The 21,715-nt window shown below is 66.2% G+C and overlaps 2 protein-coding genes across 7 annotated transcripts; one reads left to right on the forward strand and one right to left on the reverse strand.

The window, feature by feature from the left end:
* Positions 1–485: 485 nt before the first annotated feature.
* On the forward strand, positions 486–11,506 carry TBC1D20 (TBC1 domain family member 20). Of its 6 annotated transcripts, XR_014229697.1 has the most exons (9): positions 1,585–2,283; positions 3,062–3,247; positions 4,436–4,519; positions 5,954–6,140; positions 6,928–7,029; positions 7,963–8,104; positions 8,793–8,977; positions 9,123–9,677; positions 10,075–11,506. XR_014229697.1 is itself a non-coding variant. In XM_082326350.1 (8 exons), the coding sequence occupies exons 1-8, from the start codon at positions 571–573 to the stop codon at positions 9,376–9,378; spliced, it is 1,185 nt and encodes a 394-aa protein (XP_082182476.1). In that variant the 5' UTR covers positions 486–570; the 3' UTR covers positions 9,379–11,506. The 6 variants fall into 6 exon arrangements, 5 of the variants coding, with proteins under 5 accessions (XP_082182476.1, XP_082182477.1, XP_082182475.1 ...); XM_082326350.1 differs by lacking the exon at positions 1,585–2,283 and adding an exon at positions 486–613 and having other exon boundaries at positions 9,123–11,506; XM_082326351.1 differs by lacking the exon at positions 1,585–2,283 and adding an exon at positions 486–613 and having other exon boundaries at positions 4,439–4,519; positions 9,123–11,506.
* A 6,733-nt stretch (positions 11,507–18,239) lies between these two features.
* Positions 18,240–19,705, reverse strand: SOX12 (SRY-box transcription factor 12; the record flags this gene model as incomplete). Its single annotated transcript, XM_082325640.1, has 1 exon — positions 18,240–19,705. The coding sequence occupies one exon, from the start codon at positions 19,703–19,705 to the stop codon at positions 18,818–18,820; it is 888 nt and encodes a 295-aa protein (XP_082181766.1). The 3' UTR covers positions 18,240–18,817.
* Positions 19,706–21,715: the final 2,010 nt, after the last annotated feature.

Below are 21,715 nucleotides of genomic sequence, written 5' to 3' on the forward strand. Positions count from 1 at the left end.
CGTGCGCCGGGGCCGCTTTCTCCTCCGTGACTTCATCCCGCGGAAATACCTTGTACTTAATCTTTTCTATCCTAGAACGATGTGACCGGTTCCTCGATGGGCTGCGACGTCAAAGCGCCCGGTGTGACGAAAGCGCGGCACGCGGTCGGCGGCCCCAGGCCGCGAGCCCCGGCCAGCCCGGGCCTGCTCCCTCAGTCCGAGCGAGGTTTGCACACCGCAGCGCTTGCTGCTGCCTCCCCGGCCCAGGGGTTACCCGCCCCCGCCTGCGCCGGGGAGGTTTTGGGTTTGGTTTTGTTTATTTTAATAAAAACCTTGAAACAAGCGGCCCAGCGCGCGGGGTGTGGCCACGTGCGGCGCACTCCGCTCTGCGCATGCGCAACCGCGCCCCCCACGTGACCCGCGCGCCGCGCCTGCGCCCTGAAGCGCCGTGACGTGCCGCCCGCGCGCCGGCGGCGGAGGGGCGGGGGGAGCGGGCGGGGGCGGGACGGGACCGGACGGCGCGGGGAGCGCGGAGCCCCAGCCCGGCCCGGCCCGGTCTCCGGCCCGGTATGCGCCGCAGCGCCCGGGAACATGGCCCGGCGGAGCCCGCCGCGCAACGGCGTCGGCGGCCACGGTACGGGCTGGGCTGGGCTGGGCTGGGCCTGGCGGGCGGGGGGCGCCGCTTCCTCTGAGGCAGGTGGGGGCTGGAGCGCCCCCTGCAGGCGCGGCGGCGCCCCCTAGCGGCGGGGCGGGGCTGGGCGCTGCGCTCGGAGCCGCCCCGGCGGGGACCGGCCCGGGGGTCCCGGCGGGTCCCGGGGGTCCGGACCCTCCGCCCGGGCCCACCCTCGCGGCTGCGGAGCCCTCCCTCGCCGGGCCGCGGGCTCGGGCAGGTGGGGAGCGGCAGGGGCTGCGGTTTGGCCGCTGCCCGACTCGAGGCCCTTGAGCTCTCCGGGGCTTCGCCTTTCCAGGCCGCCCATCGCGGCGGTCACCGGGGGCTCCGCGGCAGCGCCGGGGCCGGCCCGGCCTTGTGAAGCGTTGTGTAAGTGCCGGTGCCCGGTGCCTGCGCCTTGTTTGAGCCGTTGGGGCCGCAGGGCTGCTCGTCAGCGAGAACTGCGCCAGCGCTGCTTTTAGCCACGGAGGGAACTAAAAACCCACGCGTGGCCGTCGGGTGGACCCCCGTGACGGTACCGTTTGAGCTACGGTGCGGTAAGCCCCCACGCTCTCAGCTTGTGTTGCTGTCTCCCCTCCAAAGTATAACTGACGCTGCGAGTTAAGGTGTTGCGGGTGCAGAAAAAAGGGTTTGAAATACATTTTTTTTGTATTTTCCACTGTACATTGAAACAGTGTAAATACTGGGGTGTTTGCCAGCAAACCTCGGAAGCGGAGCCCGCAATGTGTGCTCCCTCCTTCATACTACTCCTGAAGTTCTTTGTGTGTGAACGGGAGTTTCTTCTTCCGTGGGCTTTGTCCCCTCCTTCCCGAGGCTTCGGTCGGTGACAGCCCGGTGTCGCAGGGGTGGGGACCGGCCAGCTGAGCGGCGCTGCTTTCTCTTCGTGTGCAAATAACTTTGCTTGCAGAAGGGGCGGGAAGGGAAATAAAAGGAAATTGTGGTCACTGGGCAAGCGTTAGAAGCTTTAACATTACGAGGAACTTGGTGTTTGGAGGGGAGTTGGAGCTGGCATAGGCTGTTACAGCTTGTTTTCATCCAAAAAGCATTTAAAAAGGGTACTTGGAGAAGGGACAACATCCGCTGCTTGACCTACTTAGCGTCCGTGTGTCTGAGCAGCCTGCCGGCCCGCCGCCTCCCATTCGGACGCCGCAGAAAGCGGTGCTTCCAGCCAGGCGCTCTCACGCAGCTCCCCGGGAGCGGGGAGAGGGCCGGGGCAGCGCCGAGACGCCAGAGGTGCCACGTGGGCAGAGGAACGCGCTCCCCGAGTCCCCGCCGGGAGGGTGGGGCGTTGGGAAACAGCTGTTTCTCCATCGGGATCCTTTCAATTCCTCCCACTCCAAATCCTATTCAGACACGTCCCTTATCGACCGAATCCCGTTTGGATCCCAACTGCAGTGTTAGTTGGATCTGTCGGAAAAAACCTTTAAGTAAAGGCAGCGTTTGCGGCCTCGTCCTGCGCTCCAGCCCCGCAGCCGCTCGGCAAAGCCTCCTTAGTGGAAACTCCTCCGGTGTGGGCTGTCGGGTGGCCCTCGGCCGCCTCTCTCCTTCCTCGCGTGAGGCAGCGGTGACAAATACCACGATGCGGTGTGAAATAGTGTCCCTTCTCAGCTCCCCGGGAAGCGCTCGCGTGTCCTGTAAGTGCGTTTAACCCATCTGAAACCAGAGCGCCGTGAGCTTTACGTGTTATTCCCTTCTTTACCCGCCCCCGAGTTCACGTGCTCCACAAAACAGTGGTATTTGGTTAATACTGGCTAACCTGCGCATATACTAATAGCTGGCAAGTTTGTGTTTGTCGGGAGAGAAGCCGATATGCTTGTGATTCGTTAATTCTGGTATAATTATGTCCTTCCTCATCGCTGCTGCTATCAGTGGAAATGCTCAGGCTTCTCCCTAGGGCAGCTGCATCCAGGAGCCGCTGGCGGGCTGGGAGTCAGTAGGAACACAAAGTCCTGGTCTTAGGAAACATTGACACCTGAGCTGGCGGCTGCGTCAGAGAGCAGACAGTTGCAGGGTGGCTTTGCGCGGCTGTCGCGGTCCTGAACGGAGCCCTGATCTGTTGGGGGTTACGGGAGCTGAGGGCGAGGGATCTGCTCGGGCAGCGGTGGCGGCTCCCGTGTCAGGAGGAGCAGCGGTTCCCTCCCCGGCTGGGACCGGGGGGTTGATAGGGAAGCTGCGAGCCGTGAGGTGCCCCCGGTGCTGAGCCTGTGGAGGTGGGGACGGTCGGCTGGTAGGACGCCCGCCGGGGTCGTCCCTAGCCTGTCCTGGCAGGGCCTGTGCCAACTGTCCCGCGTCATCCCCCTCGTCGTGCGCGTGTGACATCGCCATGAGTGGATTTTGCCCCCCGATCCGAGTTGCTGCCCCCCCATGTCTTGGCGTTGCCTGTCAGCTTGCCTCTCTGTGGTCTTCTTACAGACTTCGATTCTAAGAAGAAAAGAAAAGTGGCGGAAATTTATCAGGCTCTGAACAGCGACCCCATCGATGTGGCCGCGCTCCGGCGGATGGCGATCAGCGAGGGGGGGCTCTTGACGGACGAGATTCGTTGCAAAGTGTGGCCGAAGCTGCTGAGCGTTAATACGGACGACCTGCCCCCTCTTCCAGGTACGGAACAGCCTGGACTGGGGTGCTTTGAAAGAACGGCTCGGTGATCTCTGTGCGCGCCAGAGGCAGGGTTGCGGAGACTGCAGCACGCGCTTTCTGACCTGCCTTTTCCCTGGCTACGCTGCTGCGCTTCCCAGCGAGCTCGTGTGCGAAGGGGACTCGCGCCGCGGCGTGAGCACCGCAGCTTCGCACGCTGCGTTGTATGCAAACGGCAGATTTGGAAATACACGATTTCCTAATAACAGCGCTTCCGTTGTGCTGCCAGGGTGGTGTTCTCTGTAGTGACAGTGATGGAAACGAGTTCACTTTGGATGGGGTTGGTGGCGGTTAGCTGGCGGTTAGCTGGCGTCTGTGAGTTCATCTGCAGCAGAAGGTATCAAACCTAATTTTTGTTGCTCCCAGGGAGAGGTGGCTGTGCTGAATTCTTCCGAGGTGTCTCTTCCAGGCATAGATGAAGCAGTTTGTTGCGTGAAGCACGTGTGGTGTTTGGTCAGAGCAGAAGCGGGGAAGATGACCTGCGTGGTTTTTAAACCTTAGCAATGCAGAAGCTCCAAGTCCTGTAGTTTTTGCAGCCACTGTCCCCAGGACAGATTTTGTTGTTGTTCCTGGGTCTGTGGCCGTTCAGAAGTGCGCGTCCCCCCAGGTCAGTCAGGAGCCAGGTTAGGTTAGGTGATCGGGGCTGCCGGCAGACCATATTTAATTTCACGTGATCGCATGGATAGTTCAGTGTGCCAGGAAATTCTTTTCTCTTCTGTTTTAACTATCTTAGCTACCTGTGGGTGGGGTTTTCTTCTGAATTATTTCTATTTAATAAACTATTCTTTGTGGTCTCCGCAGCGTATCGTGCTTTGCTGCTGCCGAGTACGCTTTGAATTGCACAGCAAAATCGTGGAGCAAAGACGTTTGGGAGTGGTGTCAGTTTAAGCATTTTAACGTATGTTGTTTAAAGAAAGAACAGTCTCGTTTCCTCACGCTGAGCTGCCGTTGGCGTCGGAACGCGCGGCAGTGCAAGCGAGGGGACAGGGCTGGCGTGTGACATAGGGAAAAGGGACGTACGCTGGGGTGGTGTGTCTGTGCGTGCGGCCTCATCCTCCTGCCTTCAGCGGGGTTTCTCCCGGCTCCCTGGCCCGGCTCTCTTCCTGGTACCTTTGCACCCCTCGGTGTTAATCATATTCCTCTTTTTCTCAGCAGGAAAGGAGCTGCGAGAGGACAATAAAGATTACCAGCAAGTGCTACTGGACGTGCGGCGATCCCTGCGCCGATTCCCACCAGGTGAGAGGGGATTCTCCTCTTCCCGCTCTGCGGGGGGAAGCTCTGTGCCGTGGGGCTCAGACCTTACGCAGGGGGGCTGCAGTAGGTGACGCTCCGCTGCTCCGAGAGCCTGACTTCTAGAAAGCCGTTTCCTTGTGAGCTTACAGCAGCTTCTTCGTGCGGTGGAGCCGTTCTGCAGCTGTCGGTTTCCTTCAGCTGCCTGTGCTACAGCTGGTTTTTGATGTGGCTCTTCCAGCGTTACGCTTCCCCCTGCCCCGCTGAGCCCCTCTGCCCGCAGGCCGGTACCGTCGGACGGTTACAGCCCGGATCCTGCGTGCCCCTCGCCCGTTGTGACCAGGGCGGAGAGCTTGAGAAACATACTGTTTCCTTCACTTCATTTGGACCGTGGTCTAGCTCAGGGGCGTGGAAGGCAGTTTGGTCAGTGGTTACAACAATTTCTGGGGTAAAACAGTCTCAAAATCGGGTTCGTGCACCAAATTTAAGATTGCTCTGAACCTTTAGAAGCAAAATGTTTTTGCAGTTGTTTAGTTCTGATGGGTGGCTGGTGCCTTGTTGTGCTATTTATAAAACATTTAATCCAGCAGCTATCTGACTCTGCAGAGCAGTCGTTATTTCTGGCCAGAATCTGCTTCCCCCTTCTGCCGCTTTTATTTTGCGTAAACAATTGATTCACTCTGATTCTCTTCCGAGTGCGGATACTGTGTGCAAGCCTGATTCCTGAAGGGTCCGCTAGTACAGATTTTTTTGCCCTTGAATGGCAGCCTCCTGCCTATTTTTAGACGCGTTAAGTGAAGCAGGGGAAAAGGAGAACTTGGCCATTGCCGGATCTCCACTGGGACTTTCTGCTTGGCCTTTGGGCATTTTATCTGTTGACGAGGCCTGCCAGAAACTGGCTGCAGCTGTGCGTGGCAGGAACAATGTTTTTCCTGTGACATCCTGTCCCTAAACACATGCTGTTAGCAGGGGACCGACAGAAAGTTGTGGCGATGGAGGCCTCGCAATCTGATGCAACTGGCGCAGTTTCTGTGAAAATGAGTCCTGTTTAATTTTTTTCTAGAACCCCTGGGAAATTAAAAATCATTAAAATGTCCTCAGCAGTGCTGGATGTGCAGCGCAATTCGCTCTTCACAGCACTGTACAAACCTCAGTAAACCCTGCTCCCGTCCTCCACGGTGGCTTCCTCGCAGGTAGGGGCACTGCAGAACTGGAGATCAAACAACCAACTGGCCGGCTTCCCCTGGGCCATCAGAGTTTTGAGGGGCAGGATTAGGGCTGGGGATATTTTTTTCCTGCTGGTTTTACCTCCCTCCCCTTTGCACCACGTCCCTTGGGATCAGGCAGCTTGGTAAATGCGTGGGTCCTCTCCTTGCTCCCACGGCAGGCGCCGGTAGGTGACACAGCCCGTCCCACCGCCGCCCGCTGCTGTCCCCACAGGGATGCCAGATGACCAGAGGGAAGGCTTGCAGGAGGAGCTCATCGATATTATCCTCCACGTCCTCAAGCGCAACCCCCAGCTGCACTACTACCAGGGCTACCATGACATCGTGGTCACCTTCCTCCTGGTGGTGGGGGACAGACTGGCCACGGCTCTGGTGGAAAAGCTCTCGACGCATCATCTCAGGTACGCACCGGGCTCGGCTGGAGGAGAGGAGCCGCCTGCGTGTCCTGGGGCTGTGGGGACGCCTGCGCGGATGGGGCTGGCCTCTCCCGGAGCAGGGGAGCCTGGAAGGCAGAGCCTTGGGCTGAGGCTGGCTGCCTGTCGCGTCCCTGCCCAGAGGGGTGCTGCGAGAGCGCAGCGTGACCGCACGATAGCACGTGGCTTTGCAGCGAGTTGTGCTCTGGGGAAGGGATAATTGAAGGCTGTCAGATTAATTTGTAACATCTCTTGAAGTTGAAAAAGCCAACACGCATGCATTATTCATTGTTCTCTGGCCATCTCTGCTGTCAGGGCCTCTCCGGCTCCTGGGGGCTGGCTCAGCGCAGTGCCTTCCCCGTGGCCTTGTACAGCCCTGGGCAGCGTGGTCTGTGCCACCAGCGTCCCGAGCCCCAGGGCAAGTGACTCTCCAATTTGTGCACTGAAATGAGAACAAGCCTTCAGCTGGGGCGCGGTTTGGAGGGATCCTCCCTCCTCTACCAGAGAGGGAGTTAGGGTTTGGGTGCTGGAAAGGCTTTATGGTTCACACGTGTGCTGCAGCAAAATAAGAAGTGTCAGCTGACACCAGCGTGATTGTCTGGGTCCGGGTTTTCTGTGCGGATCAGCCCTGAGTGGCCCAGGCAAGTAAGAGCGAGCCTGTCCCAGATAGGCAGAGTTCCTTGGGGCTGTTTATTGCAGTTTGTTTATTTACCTTCTGGCTGCCTCCCTGGAGGAAAGCTTTGCTTGACGGACCTTCTTTTAAATCTTTCTTCAGGGATTTTATGGACCCAACGATGGATAATACCAAGCACATTTTAAATTACCTGATGCCCATCATAGACCAGGTGAACCCTGAGGTGCATGACTTCATGCAGAGGTACGCAGACCCTCCCTCGGAGCCTCCTAGCTCTGCCCTGCCTGTCTCGCGTTACCGTTCACGGGGCCCTTCGCACCAGCGTGTCCCCAGCACCACAGTGGCTTCCTCAGAGCGAGCCAGCGGCTGACCCACAGCTAACGGTGACAGTCCAAAGCCACGTGGCACTCTGCTTCCGAGCAGACCCAAACCTATGCTGCCTGTTCTGAGGGCTTTTACATAGTGCCATCTTCACCTCCGTGGTCTCCAGTCCATATTGGAAAGGCTGGGGGGTTGCAGTCGGTGTCACACAAAGCTGCCACAACCGCTTCGCGTGCCCAGTTTTGTGGCTGGTGTCGCCTTGCTGTAGTTTGTTGCTACTTCTGGGGATAATTCCCAGGCCGTGCAATAGGGACACGCAAGCGTAGTCTGCGCAGAATAAAGCAGAAGCAGGAAGGTAAGTGGGAAGGTTCAGTCCAGGATCCTTTTCTGGGCAAACGTCTGTGTTATGTTTCGTGGCCGGGATGCCTTTGGCTACCAAGCCTGATTTGGAAACTCCCAGGAGTTAGTAAGCCTTTAGGGTGGAAAGGAATCTGAAAAGTTGACTGTGCTGCAGGACTTCAGGTGTCCTCAGGTCAGCGTGCCAGACAGTGACGGGGCACGTCACGCATTCAGGCTCTCCTGAAAGCAGACCGTTGGGGCCTCTGCTGTGGACCCACTGGATGTGAGACGAGTAGTGGCAGTACTTTGCCTTGGGCTTGTATCAAAGGATAATAACAATGCTATAATAATAATCCGCGTTCATGGATCTGGACTGAGCTCTGAACGCTCTGCTGATAGCCAGGTCTGTCTCCCCTCCCAGGCACGGAGGTGCGGCGCAGGGATCGCCCAGGAGCATTTCAGCAGTTTCCGAGCTGCTGGCAGCAGCTGACCTAACAGCACTTTCTCTCTGTGCAGCGCGGAGGTGGGAACCATCTTTGCTCTCAGCTGGCTGATCACCTGGTTCGGGCATGTTTTGTCCGACTTCAGGCACGTCGTGCGATTATATGACTTCTTCCTGGCTTGCCATCCACTGATGCCCATTTATTTTGCTGCTGTGGTAGGTATTGGCTGGAACGGCAGCGGGGTTAACCAAACCATTGCGAGGTGCCGGTGGTTTGGGGCTGCAGAGGGGGGCTGGCAAACCCAGTGCTGCTGCTGTCCCCCGCTGGACCCCGCTCTGCAGGGGCCCCCCAAGTCCTTGGCGCTGGTGGAGGGCAGGGGGGGTCCAGGATTGCTCGACGCAGCCTGGGGGTGTCCGGATCTTCAGGCTGTTCTAGTTCAGTGCCGTGGAGGCAGCGTGATCCAGCGGTTTTCTTTGCTTTCATGCGCTGGCCCTGCTGCTGGGCACTTGCTTGGGTGCTGGGGAGCCGGGCTGGCTGGGGGCAGCCCTGCGCTGTGCGTCCGTCTGCCCTTTCTCCTATGGGGGATCCAAACAAATCTCAAATTGTGGAGTGAAGCCCCACTGAGCCCACATCTCTGACCTGCCAGTAGCAGGCTCTGCTCAGAAGACAGATGTAACTACCCAGAAAGGGGCTTTCCGCGGCCTCGGAGTCTCGGGAAGGGTTTGGCGTTTCTCTCCCCAGACGGGGAATGCTCCGCTGCAGCGTGTCCTCTGGAGGAAGGGCAGGTCTTTCAGGTGGAAGCGAAATGTTTTTCTCTTCCGGCTCTGAAGTGAGTGCCAGCGAGCGACAAGGAATCGTCCCCGCTTCCCCGGCTGTCCTCAGTGCTCTCGCTCCTCTCCACAGATCGTGCTGTACCGGGAGCAGGAAGTTCTGGACTGCGAGTGCGACATGGCCTCTGTCCACCACCTCCTGTCCCAGATCCCACAGGACCTTCCTTACGAGACTCTGATCAGCAGAGCTGGGGACCTTTTTGTCCAGTTCCCACCATCCGAACTTGCCAGGGAGGCAGCTCAGCAGCAGGCTGAACGGTGAGCGCAGGGCACCCCGTGTGCCCACATCTGCTGTACGTCCCCTTGCCAGGTCTTGCTTCCTCGTGAAGATCTTCCTCCCTGGCAGGAGGCTGGTCCCGAGGGCGAGCTGGGGACGCTCCTTGACCCGTTTCTTCTCTTGCAGAACTGCAGCTTCCACTTTTAAGGACTTTGAGTTGGCGTCAGTGCAGCAGAGACCAGACACTGTGTTGAGGCAGCGCTTCAGGGAGCGGCTCCGAGGGGAGGAGCGGACAAAATCCGTCTTGACAAAGCCAAGGACCAACCGCTTTGTCAAGCTGGCGGTGATGGGGCTGACGGTCGCGCTGGGAGCAGCTGCCCTGGCCGTGGTGAAGAGCGCGCTGGAGTGGGCGCCCAAGTTTGAACTGCAGATTTTCCCCTGAAGCCAGAGGAAGGGCCTTCCCTGTCGCCGCGTCCTTCCCTGGCGGGAAGGGGGGATGTTTGATGGAAGGACGTGTCTGGAAACGACCTGTCTGAAGATTATTTTTTATTCTTTCTGCGTCCAGTGACGCTTTTGGCCTTTGCGACAGAGACTGACGGGAACCAGCCCAGCAGGATTGTTCCCCACACCGACGCTCACCTTGTTCTCTCCTCCCCGTGCACGGGTGAGCAGACGGGCACCGCCGCTGTCTCAAGAGGAACCGGAGATACGGACAAGTCAGGCTCTTCAGGCTGCGCACAGGTGACTGGACGAGTGCAGAGCCGCGCGTGGGCTATGCGGAAACGATCCCGCGTTCTCTGTCGGGGTTAATTAGTGGGAGCGAGGGCAGATCCTCGCCCGGAGGAGAGCGTCCTGGCAGGGTTCGGCCTGGGTGCGTGTGGCGGGGGGGCGAGAGGCTGTTACGCTCCTGAGGAACAGGGCAGCCCTCTGGCTCTGCGTTGCTCCCGTCTGCAAGGGAGCTGCTGCCAGCGTGCCCCGCCGGCTGCGTTCGGCCTCGCCCGTGGTCCGGCCCTTCCCTTTCCTGTAGGCAGCCTCTGAGTAGAGCCAAACCTTTCACAAACCCCTGTCGGCGCCCTGCCGTGAGGTTCTCTCCAGTGTGTAACGCTCCCTGGCTCTTTTTGCTTCCTCATCTTTGCAGGCTGATCCGTTTACAGGAGAGGAGGGCAGGGGACAGGAGCAGATCCGCAGGACGGCCAGAGGGAGCTTAGCCCTCGGTCGCTGGGGCTCCTTCGCTGGCTGTAGCGCGGTCGTATCTTGGGTCAGCGAGGTGAGAGATGAGTGTCGCTCACCCTGCCCGAGGTATGTGCTGTCATGTGCCAGATCGCGTCACCACGAGTCTTAGCGGCACCATAAACACCCGTTGCAGGCTTTTTTTTACAGCTCTGGAAGCAGGCTCTAACGCAGAGAAAAGCTTTTTCCACCTTGTGAAATGCTTTGCACAGGACAGAAGTCACTGTGGTAGGAAATCTGTCATAAATCTCCCCCACGAGCTGGTCGGACTTCAGCGTCACCCCTCGGAATAACACAAGTGAGGGAGTTTCTCGGAAAGGCCACCCCCAATTCCCGCGCAGCTCCTGTCTCCCCACCCAGTCCCATTAACAGTCCTCGCGCTCCCCGCCCTCCCAGCTAAGCAGCAAATCCTTCCAGACAGCTCGGTGTCCCGCTGAGACAAAGCCAATAGACACTCTGTGCCTCTACCTCTCCCGAGCTGCTAAACCTCCCGCAAGTGCCCTTACCTGTCCCTTATGGCTCCCCCCCAGCTCCCCCGCCGTTGGTGTGTGGTGCCCAAAGCCATCTGTGCCGTGCCCAGGGGCGGGTGTTGGTTGAAGAGTTACGGATTTTGGGATAGAGAAGAAAACTCGTGCCCTGCAAGACTCGGCACCCTCCTGTCCCAGCCCCCTGCCTCTCGGGCCGTAACCGCCTCTGGGTGAGCTCTGGTTTGCCCCGTGGGCCCTCGCTCTCGGAGGGGCCGCGCCTTTCTGACCGTCGGGCTGGCCGGAGGGCGTGCGGGCAGTCGGCACGCCTGACCCGTGTTGCCGTAAAGCTCTGAGCAGGGGAGTTCCCTTTGCCTCTGCAGGCTGAAATCCAGAGCGTGTGAATCTGCTCCCGTGCAGGCAGGGCAGCGAGACCCGGTCCCTCCGCTGCTCACCGGTGCCAGGGCCGTCTGTGCCGCTGGCGCGAGCCGGGGGCTCCCGGGGGTCTCCTCTCCCAGCGTGGCGGAAGGCAGAGCCTGTTTCTGGCCCTCGGCACCTCCCCGGGGCGGCAGCGGCGCAGAGGGCCGGGTGATTTAGCACTTTAGAAACCCATGGTGCAGGAGAGTCTGCGGTGAGCTGGGGGTGCTGCTGGAGGGGCCAGGACCCCTCCGCATGCCCCCCGCCGCCCCGAAGGAGGGGAGGGGGGAGGCCCCTGCAGCCCCCTGCTCTCTGGCCATGATGCACTTTAGTTCCTGCGTTGTCCCCGGGGGAGGAAGGGCCTGGGAGGAGGCGGTCGCTTCGGGTGCTTCAGTTACTCTGTACAAAGACTTACACATACCCCTGTAAATGCAGATTTGTACAAACCCTATAACTGTAAAATAAACAGTTACTAAACACGCTTCCTTCCCGCGCCCTGTGCCGGCAGGGGCCGCGGCGCGGGGCCGGGGCTGCCAGCTCCGCTCTCGTGGCCCAGGCCAGCTCTGCGCTCCCCGACCTGCGTGGCGTCGCAGCCCCGTGGGAAGAGAAGCGGGAGCGGAGCCAAGCGGTGCTTGCGTGCCCCGGTTGCTGTTCTCCTTCATCTGCCTACCTTTGGTTGAACGCCAGGACTTGCACGTGCCGTCGGCTCTCCGGGGCATCCCCCCCTCAGTGGCAGCACGGGGCTGTAAATAACCTGACCTCCCGGCCCCTTTTGCACCCCGGGCCGGGCACTTGGCTGCGGGAGATCCCGGGCACGGTGCCCGTCGGCAGAGACCCGGCCGTCACCGCTTCCCCCGTGCAGCCTCCAGCGGCCGGGCATGCCCCGCTGAGCCGGGGTGATGCTGCCGCTGTCCCCAGGCTGGCAATGGGCTCTGCTGGGCGGCACAAGGCTGGCGGCCGTGTTTACGGGATCGCGCCGGGGCTATTTTTAGTTCCCTGTGGCTTCCTCTCTGGCAGCGATTTTCCCAATAGCGCTCAAAGGCCTTCGGGAGGGACGCGCAGGCAGAGGCCCGCAGGGTGCGGGGGGCTCGGGGGGCTCGGAGGGCGGGCAGGGCTGAGGTTTTGCAGCGGGGGGAAGCCTGGAGAGCCAGCAAAGCACCGCTCCTCGCGCCACGCGCCCTTGTTACCGCGTTAATGCGATGCCCGGCTCTGGCACGCTGCCTGGAGCCTGGACGGCGAGCCCAGCACCGGCCGAGGGGCTGAACTGCCCGCAGGGATCCCTCGCCTGCCTCGCTCTTCCCGGGCACAGCCAGGCCTCGCCCCGGGCAATTGGAGAGAACAGCGCACGAGGAAACGTCACAGGTCTTTTATTTCCCCAAAAAGAGCACCTACAGGGAAGCGGTGGCCTGCGCGAACGCCCGCGTCCCTCCCGGGTGCCGTTGGGTGGACGCTGGCACGCTGTGCCGTGCAGGCTGGGCACGGCTTGGCCCAGCTCGGCACCGTGCTGAGGGTGGGGGCCGCGGCTGTGTTTGACCCCCCTGCGCCTGCTCCCAGCCATCGCAGCTTTGCCGGGCCGTGCCGGGACTGAGCCGGGTGCTCCGCGGTGCTGGCCACAAACCAGCTCCAGGTGATCCAGCCGGCTCCCGGGCTGCAGCGCGTCTTGGCCCCGTGCTGGGCATCCCCCGTTGCCTCCCCGGCCTCGGGCGTCCTGCCGGGGCTGGACGCCGTGAACACGGGAGATGCCGAAGGGCACCGCCATCCCTGCCGGGGCGAAGGCGGCGGGGGGCCGCGGCAGGGGGCTGCCACATGGGATGGGCGAGAGCTGCTGCTCCTCTTCCTGGGGCCAGCGCACAGGATTGGAGCCCGATGGCACCCGGCCGCCGCGCACAGCGCCGTGCCCGCCAGCCGGCACGTCCCCGGCACATGGTTGCACCACGCCATCTGCGCGTCCAGCACCACGACCTCCTCCTCCCCGATGCCCTCCGGCTCCGGGGGCAGCAGGGAGCCGGCAGCCAGCGCGGCGGCCCCCACGAGCAGGAACAGGGTCCCCGGGGGACAGGGCCACCCAGGTGCCATGGCGCGGGCGGGGGGTGCCTCTCCGGGGCACCAGGGAGGAAGGGGTTTCGGGGTCTCTCTTACCTTCCCGATGAGGGGGGGCCCAGGCTGCGTGGGGCGAGGACGCGTCCCCGTCCGTCGGGGCTGGCCCCGCTGCAGCCCTCGTAGAAGAGCTGGAGGTAGGAGCGGACCCCGTGCTGCTCCCCCTGCGCCATGCTGGGCCCGCGGCCGCGGCCGCAGCCGGGTTCACGGGCGGGCGTCAGGCCTGGGGGGCACAGGGGGGCCGGGCCGGGCCGCGGGGAGGGCGACGGGACCCTGGGACCCACAGCCGCTCCCCTCCTGCAGCCGCAGCACCCGCGGGGCCGAGTCAGCTCCTGCCCTCGCCCCGGCTGCAGGGCGGGGGACAGGGCGCCGGTGCTGGATGCACCCCCCATGCAGGGGCCATCGCCTGTTTTGGGGAGCACCAAGAGGGACCCCAAGAGCTGCCCCTTCCCCGCAGGGCTCTGTCTTGGCCACCAGGACCCGGCCGGGGCAGCGAGGCCGAGGCCACGTCCTCAGGGGGACCGAGAGCACCGCTGCCCTCATCCCGCTGGGGCTTCCACACGGGATGGAGGAAGGGACCCCCCCTGCCCCGCAGGGCCCTGCGCGTCCTGGGCCGGATCCAGCCCCGGCACAGCCCCGGCACGGCCCCGCCGCCGTGCTGGCAGGATCGGGCCCGGGGGCCGTGCTGGCAGGATCGGGCCCGACATCAGGCCACCTGCAGCCACCCAATCGCCGGCAATGGGGAAGGAGGGGCGGCGGCGGGGAGGGATGCGAGCACCTTTGGGGTGGCCGAGGGGCCGCTGCCTTGCAGGGACGCGGGGACACGGCCACCACATTGCGGGGACGGGGTCACCGCGTTCCCGTCCCCGCCACCTGCCCGGGGCTGGGGCACCGCCATGGGAACTGCCCAGCCCTTGCCAGGGCGGCCCCGCAGCCCGGCGGGTGCGGTGCGGGTGCAGGGGAGGATGAGTGTGGAAATGTCAGCCCGGAGGGGGGGGGACCGGGACCCTTTCGGTGCCGGCTGCGGTGCTGAACAAAGCCCTGCGCCGGAGAGGCCTCGCGGGGGGATCGCGCTGCTGGCGGGACCGGCTGTCCCCCGGAGCAGCCCCAGCCCCTCTGCCCAGCCTGGCTGTCCCCAGACCTGGGGACACGCTTGTCCCTCCATCCCTTCTCACATGCAGGGGTTGGGGGGGGGGCCTCACCCTGGGAACCACCCTGGGGACCACCCTGGTGCCCATCGCTTTGCCCCCCCAGGCTGCCCTCATCCTGCATCCCCCCGCGTCCCCACAGAGGCTCACCCCTGCCCACACCCCTGCCCGCAGCCCTGCCTGCTCCCCGCTTACCTGGGGGGGCACAGATGCCTTAGCACATCCTTCCCCGTCCCAGCGCCGGCAGCAGCAGGGGTCCCTCCGCTCTCCTCGTGGCCGGGGGGATCCCCGGCACTGTCCGCGGGCGGGCGGCCGGCCCCCAGCTTCAGCACAGCCCCGGCCCCATCCTGCCCCCGGGGACTGGGGGTGGGGATGGGGGGAGCCGCGCCGGGGTGGAAGGGAGCGGGACCCCGCTGCGAGGCCGCGAGCCCCCGCCGCTGCCTGCGGAGCTGGCGAGAGGCTGCGTGCGGCCGCTGTGCGTGACTCAGAGCCGGGCCCGTGGCGGTGACGCGTGGGCAATGCCGGGCACCGGGCACCCAGCCCCGCGTGGCCCCGACCCATGGTGAGGTCAGGAGGGCCGCAGCGATGGCCGGCGAGCCGGGACCGTGGCGAGGCCAGAGCCACAGGCCTCCCTGCTCCCGGCCGAGCCAGGCAGCGTCCTGGGGGCTGCTGTACCGGGGCATCGCTGCCCCCGCGGCTGCGGGACTGCGGCCAGGGCGCCCCGGGGAGGTGCTGGGTGCTGCCCCAGAGTGGGTGCAGCCCTGCGCTCCCGTGGGGCTGGGGAGTCACTGCAGCACGGCCACCCCCCGGGGACAGCCCAGTCCCCAGCACCGCCCGGGGCGGGAGGGGCCGCTGGTACCCAGGGATGCTCCGGGCTCCCCTTGTTGCCATGGCAACAGCTGCGGGTGGGGGGGGGTGTGTGTGTGACGCAATCGGCGCGTGCCCCCCGTGGCCCCCCCCCGGTCCCTGGACCAGAGCCCCCCCCCGGGTGGAGCTGAGGGTGCCGCGGGGCTGCGTGGGCGCGGGGCACACGCGTGCACAGCCCATACGTGTGCACGCACACACGCACGCGCTGTGCATCCACACGCCACGCACACAGAGCGAGCACGCGTGTACGGCCTGCGCGCACGCACACGGGGCGCACGCACACCTGCAGGGAGCTGCGCACACACGCACACAGGTGTGCGCACACACGCAGGCTCCCACCCGCCGGCAGCGGGGCACGGCGCCCGGGGACACCCAGCCCCGGCCGGTGAGGGTGAACCCTCCCCGGGGACGTGGGAGCCCGTGGACCGGGGTGGGAGCTGACGGCCCTGGGAGCTGGGTGCTGGCCACCGGCCACCGGGACCCCGCATCCCCCGGGAGCCCCGCATCCCCCTGGGAACGCTGCATCCCCCCGGGACCCCCGCACCCCCCGGGAGGAGCGGGGCGGCGCAGGAGGAGCCGGAGCCGTGGGCAGCAGACCAACACACTTTATTCCATAGTCACAACAGTCAGGATAACCGTTCGCCGAGCTCCCGCAGCACCGGAGCCGGCCATGTCGCACGCCCCGGCACAGGCCGGGGCCGCCCCTTGGCTAAAAGCCGATTTCTCCAAGACAACAGACACGGGAACCCTTCACTAACACGACACTACAAAGGTGACCCCGAGCGCTGGCGCCCGTCCGCAGGCTGCGCCGGGGCCCCACCGGCTCCGGGGGCCCCCGGCCCGCTTGGCCGCCGCCGGGGCGGCTTCTTCCTGAGAGAGGTTTGGTTTATTTTTATTATTCATTTATTATTATTATTATTATTATTATTCGCTTTGTCTCTAGTGATGACGGGATGTCGCACGCGCACGCACACACGCTCGCACACGCATGGCAGCCAGCGCGGGGCAGCGGGGAGGCGGGGGGCGCAGCGGGAGGGGCCGCACGCTGGGGGGGTCTCTAAGCACTACAACCACACGGCACAGAAAATCCACCACTGTCCACAACGGTTTTCCCCCGACAAATACACCCAGCGAGTCTCGAGGAGGGGGCGGGAGGGGGACGGGGTGGGGGGGACGGGGACGAAGCGGATGGTGTTGTGCTTGCGGCCGGGGGGGCCCCGGCTCTGGCTCCGGCGCTGACCCAGAACCTGCTCCTGAGGAAACGTTTCGCCCGGCAGTCGGCGGAGGGAGCGCCCCGACCCGTGGGCGACGCAGGGCACGTGGCGGCCGCGCGCCCCGAGAAGGCACCGAGGTGCTGGGCGAGATCTGTGCGCGCCGGAGAGCCCCGGGGACCCCAAACCCGGCTGACGCATGGGAGGGGGCTCGGGGGGCTCCTGGCACGGGGCTGCCCGGGGGTGGGAAGGCAGAGCCCCCCGGGGCGGCGGCGAGGCGGGAGCAGGCTGCCGGCGTCACGGCTGGCCCGGCGCTTTTTTGGCTTTTCCAGCTTGGGTTGGGGCTGGGTCCGGTGGGAAACGGCCTGGGGGGGGGCAGGGACGGGGACGCGCTCTATACGGGGAACACGTGTCTGATGCGTGACGCCCGCCTGCCTCCGCAGGCTGGCACCCGCACCGGGGCTACCGAAACACCGTGGCTAACGCAACGCCGACACACACACGCACAGCTACCGCTACACACCGACACATCTACAATGCTGATGGCTGCCGTCAGGGAGGCGCCGCCGGGGGACCCCAAGGCCGCCCGGGACGGGGCTGGGGGACACCGAGCATCCCTGCAACGGGCCCGGGGACGCACCTCTCCCTGCGCCGCGGTGCCTGTCCCCACGGCTGACCCAGGGCCAGCGGCACCTCTGGCAGCAGGGCCAGGCAGGTCCCTGCTCCGAGCCGCCCCGGGGGGCTGCCCGGACCCGGTGGGGGGCTGCCCTTCCCCTGGTCGCGGCTCCGTCCGGCCCCACGGCCATGGGCAGGCATGGGGCAGCCTGCGACCAGAGGAACTGGCAGCCCCAAAATGGGGAGGCAGAGCCCCAGGGAGGGGGTTCCCCGCTGCCCCCGGTCCCCTGGGAAGGGTCGGAGGGGCTCCCGCACCCCCAAAGCCCCTGGGGAAGCGGGACCATGGGGGACCTCAGAGCCCAGTACGGCTCCGCTGGGAGCTGCCAGCCCCTGCCATGGCCACGGCCCCAGGGCTGGCAGCTCGGGGTGGCCGGGGTCCCCGCCGGCTCCCCGCACAGCCCAGCCGCACCGGAGCACAGCCCCTGCCCCACAAACGCAGCCTGCGGCGGCCGCCGAGCCGCTGCTGCAGCCACGTGCTCCCCGGCAGCGGGAGGCGGCCGCTCGTTGCAGGAAGGAGCCATTAGGAAAAGCAAAGAAAAACCCGGCTGGATGGAGGAGCCGCCGCAGCGGGACCTTCCCTGCCGGGAGGCTCCTTGGCAGCGCTCTGCCGGGATGCCCCTGCTCTTGGCACAGCCGGTAGCGGGGCACGGAGCGGCGCCGCGTGGAGGAGCACCGCGCCGGAGCATCGCCCGCTCCCCACGCGCCCACCGGCATCGGCTGCCGCTGCTCTCGGCCCTGTTCAGGCGGTCGTTTAAGGCAGATTTCCCGCAGCACCCCGTCCCAGCCGCCCTGCCCTGCCCGCTCCCTGCCGCCCCGGCAGCATCGCCCGCCGCGGCCGGGCGCGGTGGGACCCGGCTGCACCGGCCAAGGCGAGCCAGCCCAGAGCGGGTCCTCCACGGGCACCGGCTCCAAGGCTAAAATGGGGGCTGGCTGCTCCGGGAAGGGCTCACCCCCGCCGGGGTTCGGGGTGGCTCCGGGCACGGCCTCCTCCGCACAACCGCCCGGCGAGAGGAACAACACAGCCTCCCGCGTCCACGTGTGGATCACGTGCGCGCAACTTCGCTCTTCCCAAAGCGAGCGGCGGGGAGCGCGCGCCGCAGGGAAAGCGCAGGGAAAGAGCCGGTCCCGTGGGACGCCGAACCCCCGAAGCCGGGGACCCCCACGACACAGGGCGTCGGGCAGGGAGGGCTCCGCATGGCTCTGCCGCCCCCGGACACGGCGCGGCCGGGGATCCCTCCCTAAGGGCTGCAACGAGGAAGAGGAGAAAATCGAAGCCGTGCTTTAAATGCAGTCAAAAAGCAAAAGGAATCGGCCCTTCCCCGAGGAACGGGGAGGGCTGGATGGGCACCGAGCGCCGGGTGCTCCGGAGGGAGCATGGGGCAGCGGCCGGCGGGGAAGGGAGCGGCCGGGGCGGCCATGGCCGGCAGCACCGCGGTGGCCAGAGCCGCAGGGGGAAGGGGCTGGGCACAGGGCGCTGACAATGAAAACCCGATTAGACACTCGCATTTCACGGGCAAATAACCACGGCGGCCAGCCACGCGTCCCGCGGTCGCGAGGCGAGGGCCGGACAGACGGACGGACAAGGAGTGGGTGTGTGCCAGGGGGATGGGGTGAGCAGGGAGCTCTGCCTTCCAGCGGCTTCAAGGCAAAATACCTGATTCCTGCATGTAAACAGCTGGTTTCGGTTCTTTTTTTTTTTTTCTGGTTTTTTTTTTGATACGACCTGATTGTGGGGAAAAAAAAAAAAGAGCGTTACCTGCGGAGCGCGGGACTCAGTAGGTAAAGACCAAGTCCGAGATGCTGGACATGAGCCAGTCCCCCGCTATCATCTCCGTCACCTCGGGCGTGCAATAGTCCGGGAACTCGAAGTGCGAGGAGCCGCCCCGCGGGAAGGGGTCGTGCTCCTTGTCGAAGACGGACCAGTCCAGGGCGCCGCAGGCGGCACCGGCGGGGGCCCGCCCGGGCACGACCCCCAGCAGCTCTTCCTCCAGCTCCTCGTCGGAGCTGAAGGAGGAGGGAGGGGACCCGGCCGACACGGGAGAGGGGGACCCGCTCTCCGGGGACCTCCCCGGCTCGGGGCAGGCAGCGGCGGGGCTTGGGGGCGCGGGGGGCTCCTGGGGGCCGCGCTCCCCGGCGGGTGCCGCGTGCCAGGTGGCCGGGCCGGGCGCGACGGGGCAGTCCTCGACGGTCGCCTCCGGCGCGGGCTCCTGCGGGGCGGCGGGCGGCTTGGCGGGCTGCCTGCGGCCGGCGGAGACGCGGCCCAGCACGGAGGGCTTGATCTTCACCGGGAGGCGCGGGCGGGACGCGCCGGCGCCCACCTTGCCCTTTTTCCGAGGCCGGTACTTGTAGTCGGGGTAGTCGGCCATGTGCTTGAGGCGCAGGCGCTCGGCCTCCTTGACAAAGGGGATCTTCTCGGAGTCGTGGAGGAGCTGCCAGCGCCGGCCCAGGCGCTTGGAGATCTCGGCGTTGTGCATGTCGGGCCACTGGTCCATGATCTTGCGACGCTCGTGTTGCGACCACACCATGAAGGCGTTCATCGGCCGCTTGATGTGCCCACTCGGCGTCTTGCACCAGGCGGGTTCGGCGTCGCGGGCGGGCAGCGGGGCGCAGGGCTCCCGCCGAGCCTCCGCGCCCCGGCCCCGGCTGCCGCGCTGCACCATGCCGGGGCCCGGGACCCCCTCCCCGCCGCCGCCGCTGCCGCCGCCTCCTCCTCCTCCTCCCCGCCCGCCGCTACGCGCCCCGCCGCGCCGCCCCCATTGTGCGGAGCGGGCGGCGGCGGCGGGGCGGGGCGCAGGGGGCCGCACCGGGGCCCGGGGGCGCACGGCGGGGGCGGCTCCGCCGGGGCGGCGGCTGCTGGGATGCTCCGGAGGGGCCCCGGGCCGGCCCGGCGGTCTCCGGCTCCGGGATGCTCTGCAGCGGTCCGGCCCGGGGATGCTCCGGGATGCTCCGCACCGGTTCAGGGATGCTCCGGGAGGCTCTGTACCGGTTCAGGGATGCTCTGCACCGGCCCGGGGATGCTCCGGGATGCTCCACACCGGTTCGGGGATGCTCCGCACCGGCCCGGGGATGCTGAGCACCGGCTCGGGGATGCTCCGGGATGCTCTGTACTGACCCGGGGATGCTCCGCACCGGCCCGGGGATGCTCCGGGATGCTCTGTACCGACCCGGGGATGCTCTGAACCGGCCTGGGGACGCTCCGCGCCGGTCCGGGAATGCTCTGTACCGGCCCGGGGTCGCTCCCCCGGTTGAGTCGGTGGATGCTCCGGTCGGGCGCGGTGCGGGGACGCTGCGGTGGGTCCAGGTCGGGGGGGGGGTGGGGGGGCGCGGGGGCGGTGCGGGCAGCCCGGGAGCCGCACGCCCCCCGGTGCCGCTCTTATAGCCGCCGCCGCCCCGCCCCCGGTAAACACCGACGCGCCGGTTCTGTCAATGGGAGGCACCGCCCCCCCCGGCCCATTGGCCGCGGGGCGGGGGGGAACAACCGGCTCCGCCAATGGGCGCCCTCCGGAGAGGGGTTGCTGGAGAGAATGGCAGGGCGGCACGCCCCGGTACCGCCGGTACCGCCGGCACGGCACCCCGGGAGCTCCCGGTGCCCCCCACCTGAGCAGCACAGCCCCCCCGTGACCCCCGGTACCTTCACACGAGGGTCCCGGTACCCCGGCCTGGGCCCCCCGGTGCCTCGCCGTGACCCCCGGTTCCCTCCCCGTGCCGCCCGGTACCCACCCGGGGATGCCCCGGGATGCTCCGCACCGGCCCAGGGATGCCGGTACCCGCTGCTCTCCCGGTCTGGGCACCCCGGTGTCCCCTACACCCACGCGTGGGCCCCCCCCGGAGCCCCCCCACCCCTCACAGCCCCCCGGGGAGCTGCACCCCGGCCCCGGTACGGCTCTGCCCGGCCGGGATGCCGCTCACGGACCCCGCGCCTGCCGGTCCACCGGGGCACCCACTTCCCCCGGTCCCCCCCCGGCAGAGCCCCGACCCGGGGCAGCCCCCGGGGCCGTCCCACGCGGCGTGGGAAGGCCGGTGCCTTCGTGGACGCCTGTGTTCCGCCCCCCCCCCCGCCCCAGCGGCGTCTCCCCGGGGCTCGGGGCGGTGCGGGGAGTGGGGACGGCGGCCGCCGGGCGGGGAGGGCGCTGCCCACGGCGCGGCCACGAGTGGGGCCTTGTCCCCCCCGCGGCGCGGCCCGGCCCCGCCAGGCCCCGCCCCTCCCGGACAAGCCCCGCCCCCCCGCCGCGGGCGGCACCAATGGCGCGGCGGCGGCGGCCCCTGTTGCCCCGGAGACCGCGGGCCTGCCCGCCGGGAGACCGCGCCCCATTGGCTGCCGCCGCGGCGCGCGCCGGCCGGCCGCAGGGCGTCACCCCATTGGCTGCGCCGCCACCGGCAGTTGCCGTGGTAACAGGGGCCCGAGCGGGGCCCGGGGCCGCGCCGCCGCCCGCGGCCCGCACCGGGCCCCGCGGCCCGCACCGGGCCCGTCCCCACGCCCCCCCGAGCCCCGCGGCCCGGGGAACGCCGCTGAGGCTGCCCCGTCCCGCGGGGCCTCTCTCGCCCAGAGCCTGGCAGCCCGCGGTGATTCCCTCCCGGTGTGGCCGAGGACCGTGCCCGGCACCGGGCGCCCGCCACGCGGCTCCCGTATGAGCCTGGCACCGTGCGCCGGCTCGGCCGTTCCCCCCGAC

This window comes from Platalea leucorodia (assembly GCF_965183815.1).
Source record: "Platalea leucorodia genome assembly, chromosome: 13".
NCBI classification, from domain to species: Eukaryota; Metazoa; Chordata; class Aves; order Pelecaniformes; family Threskiornithidae; genus Platalea; species Platalea leucorodia.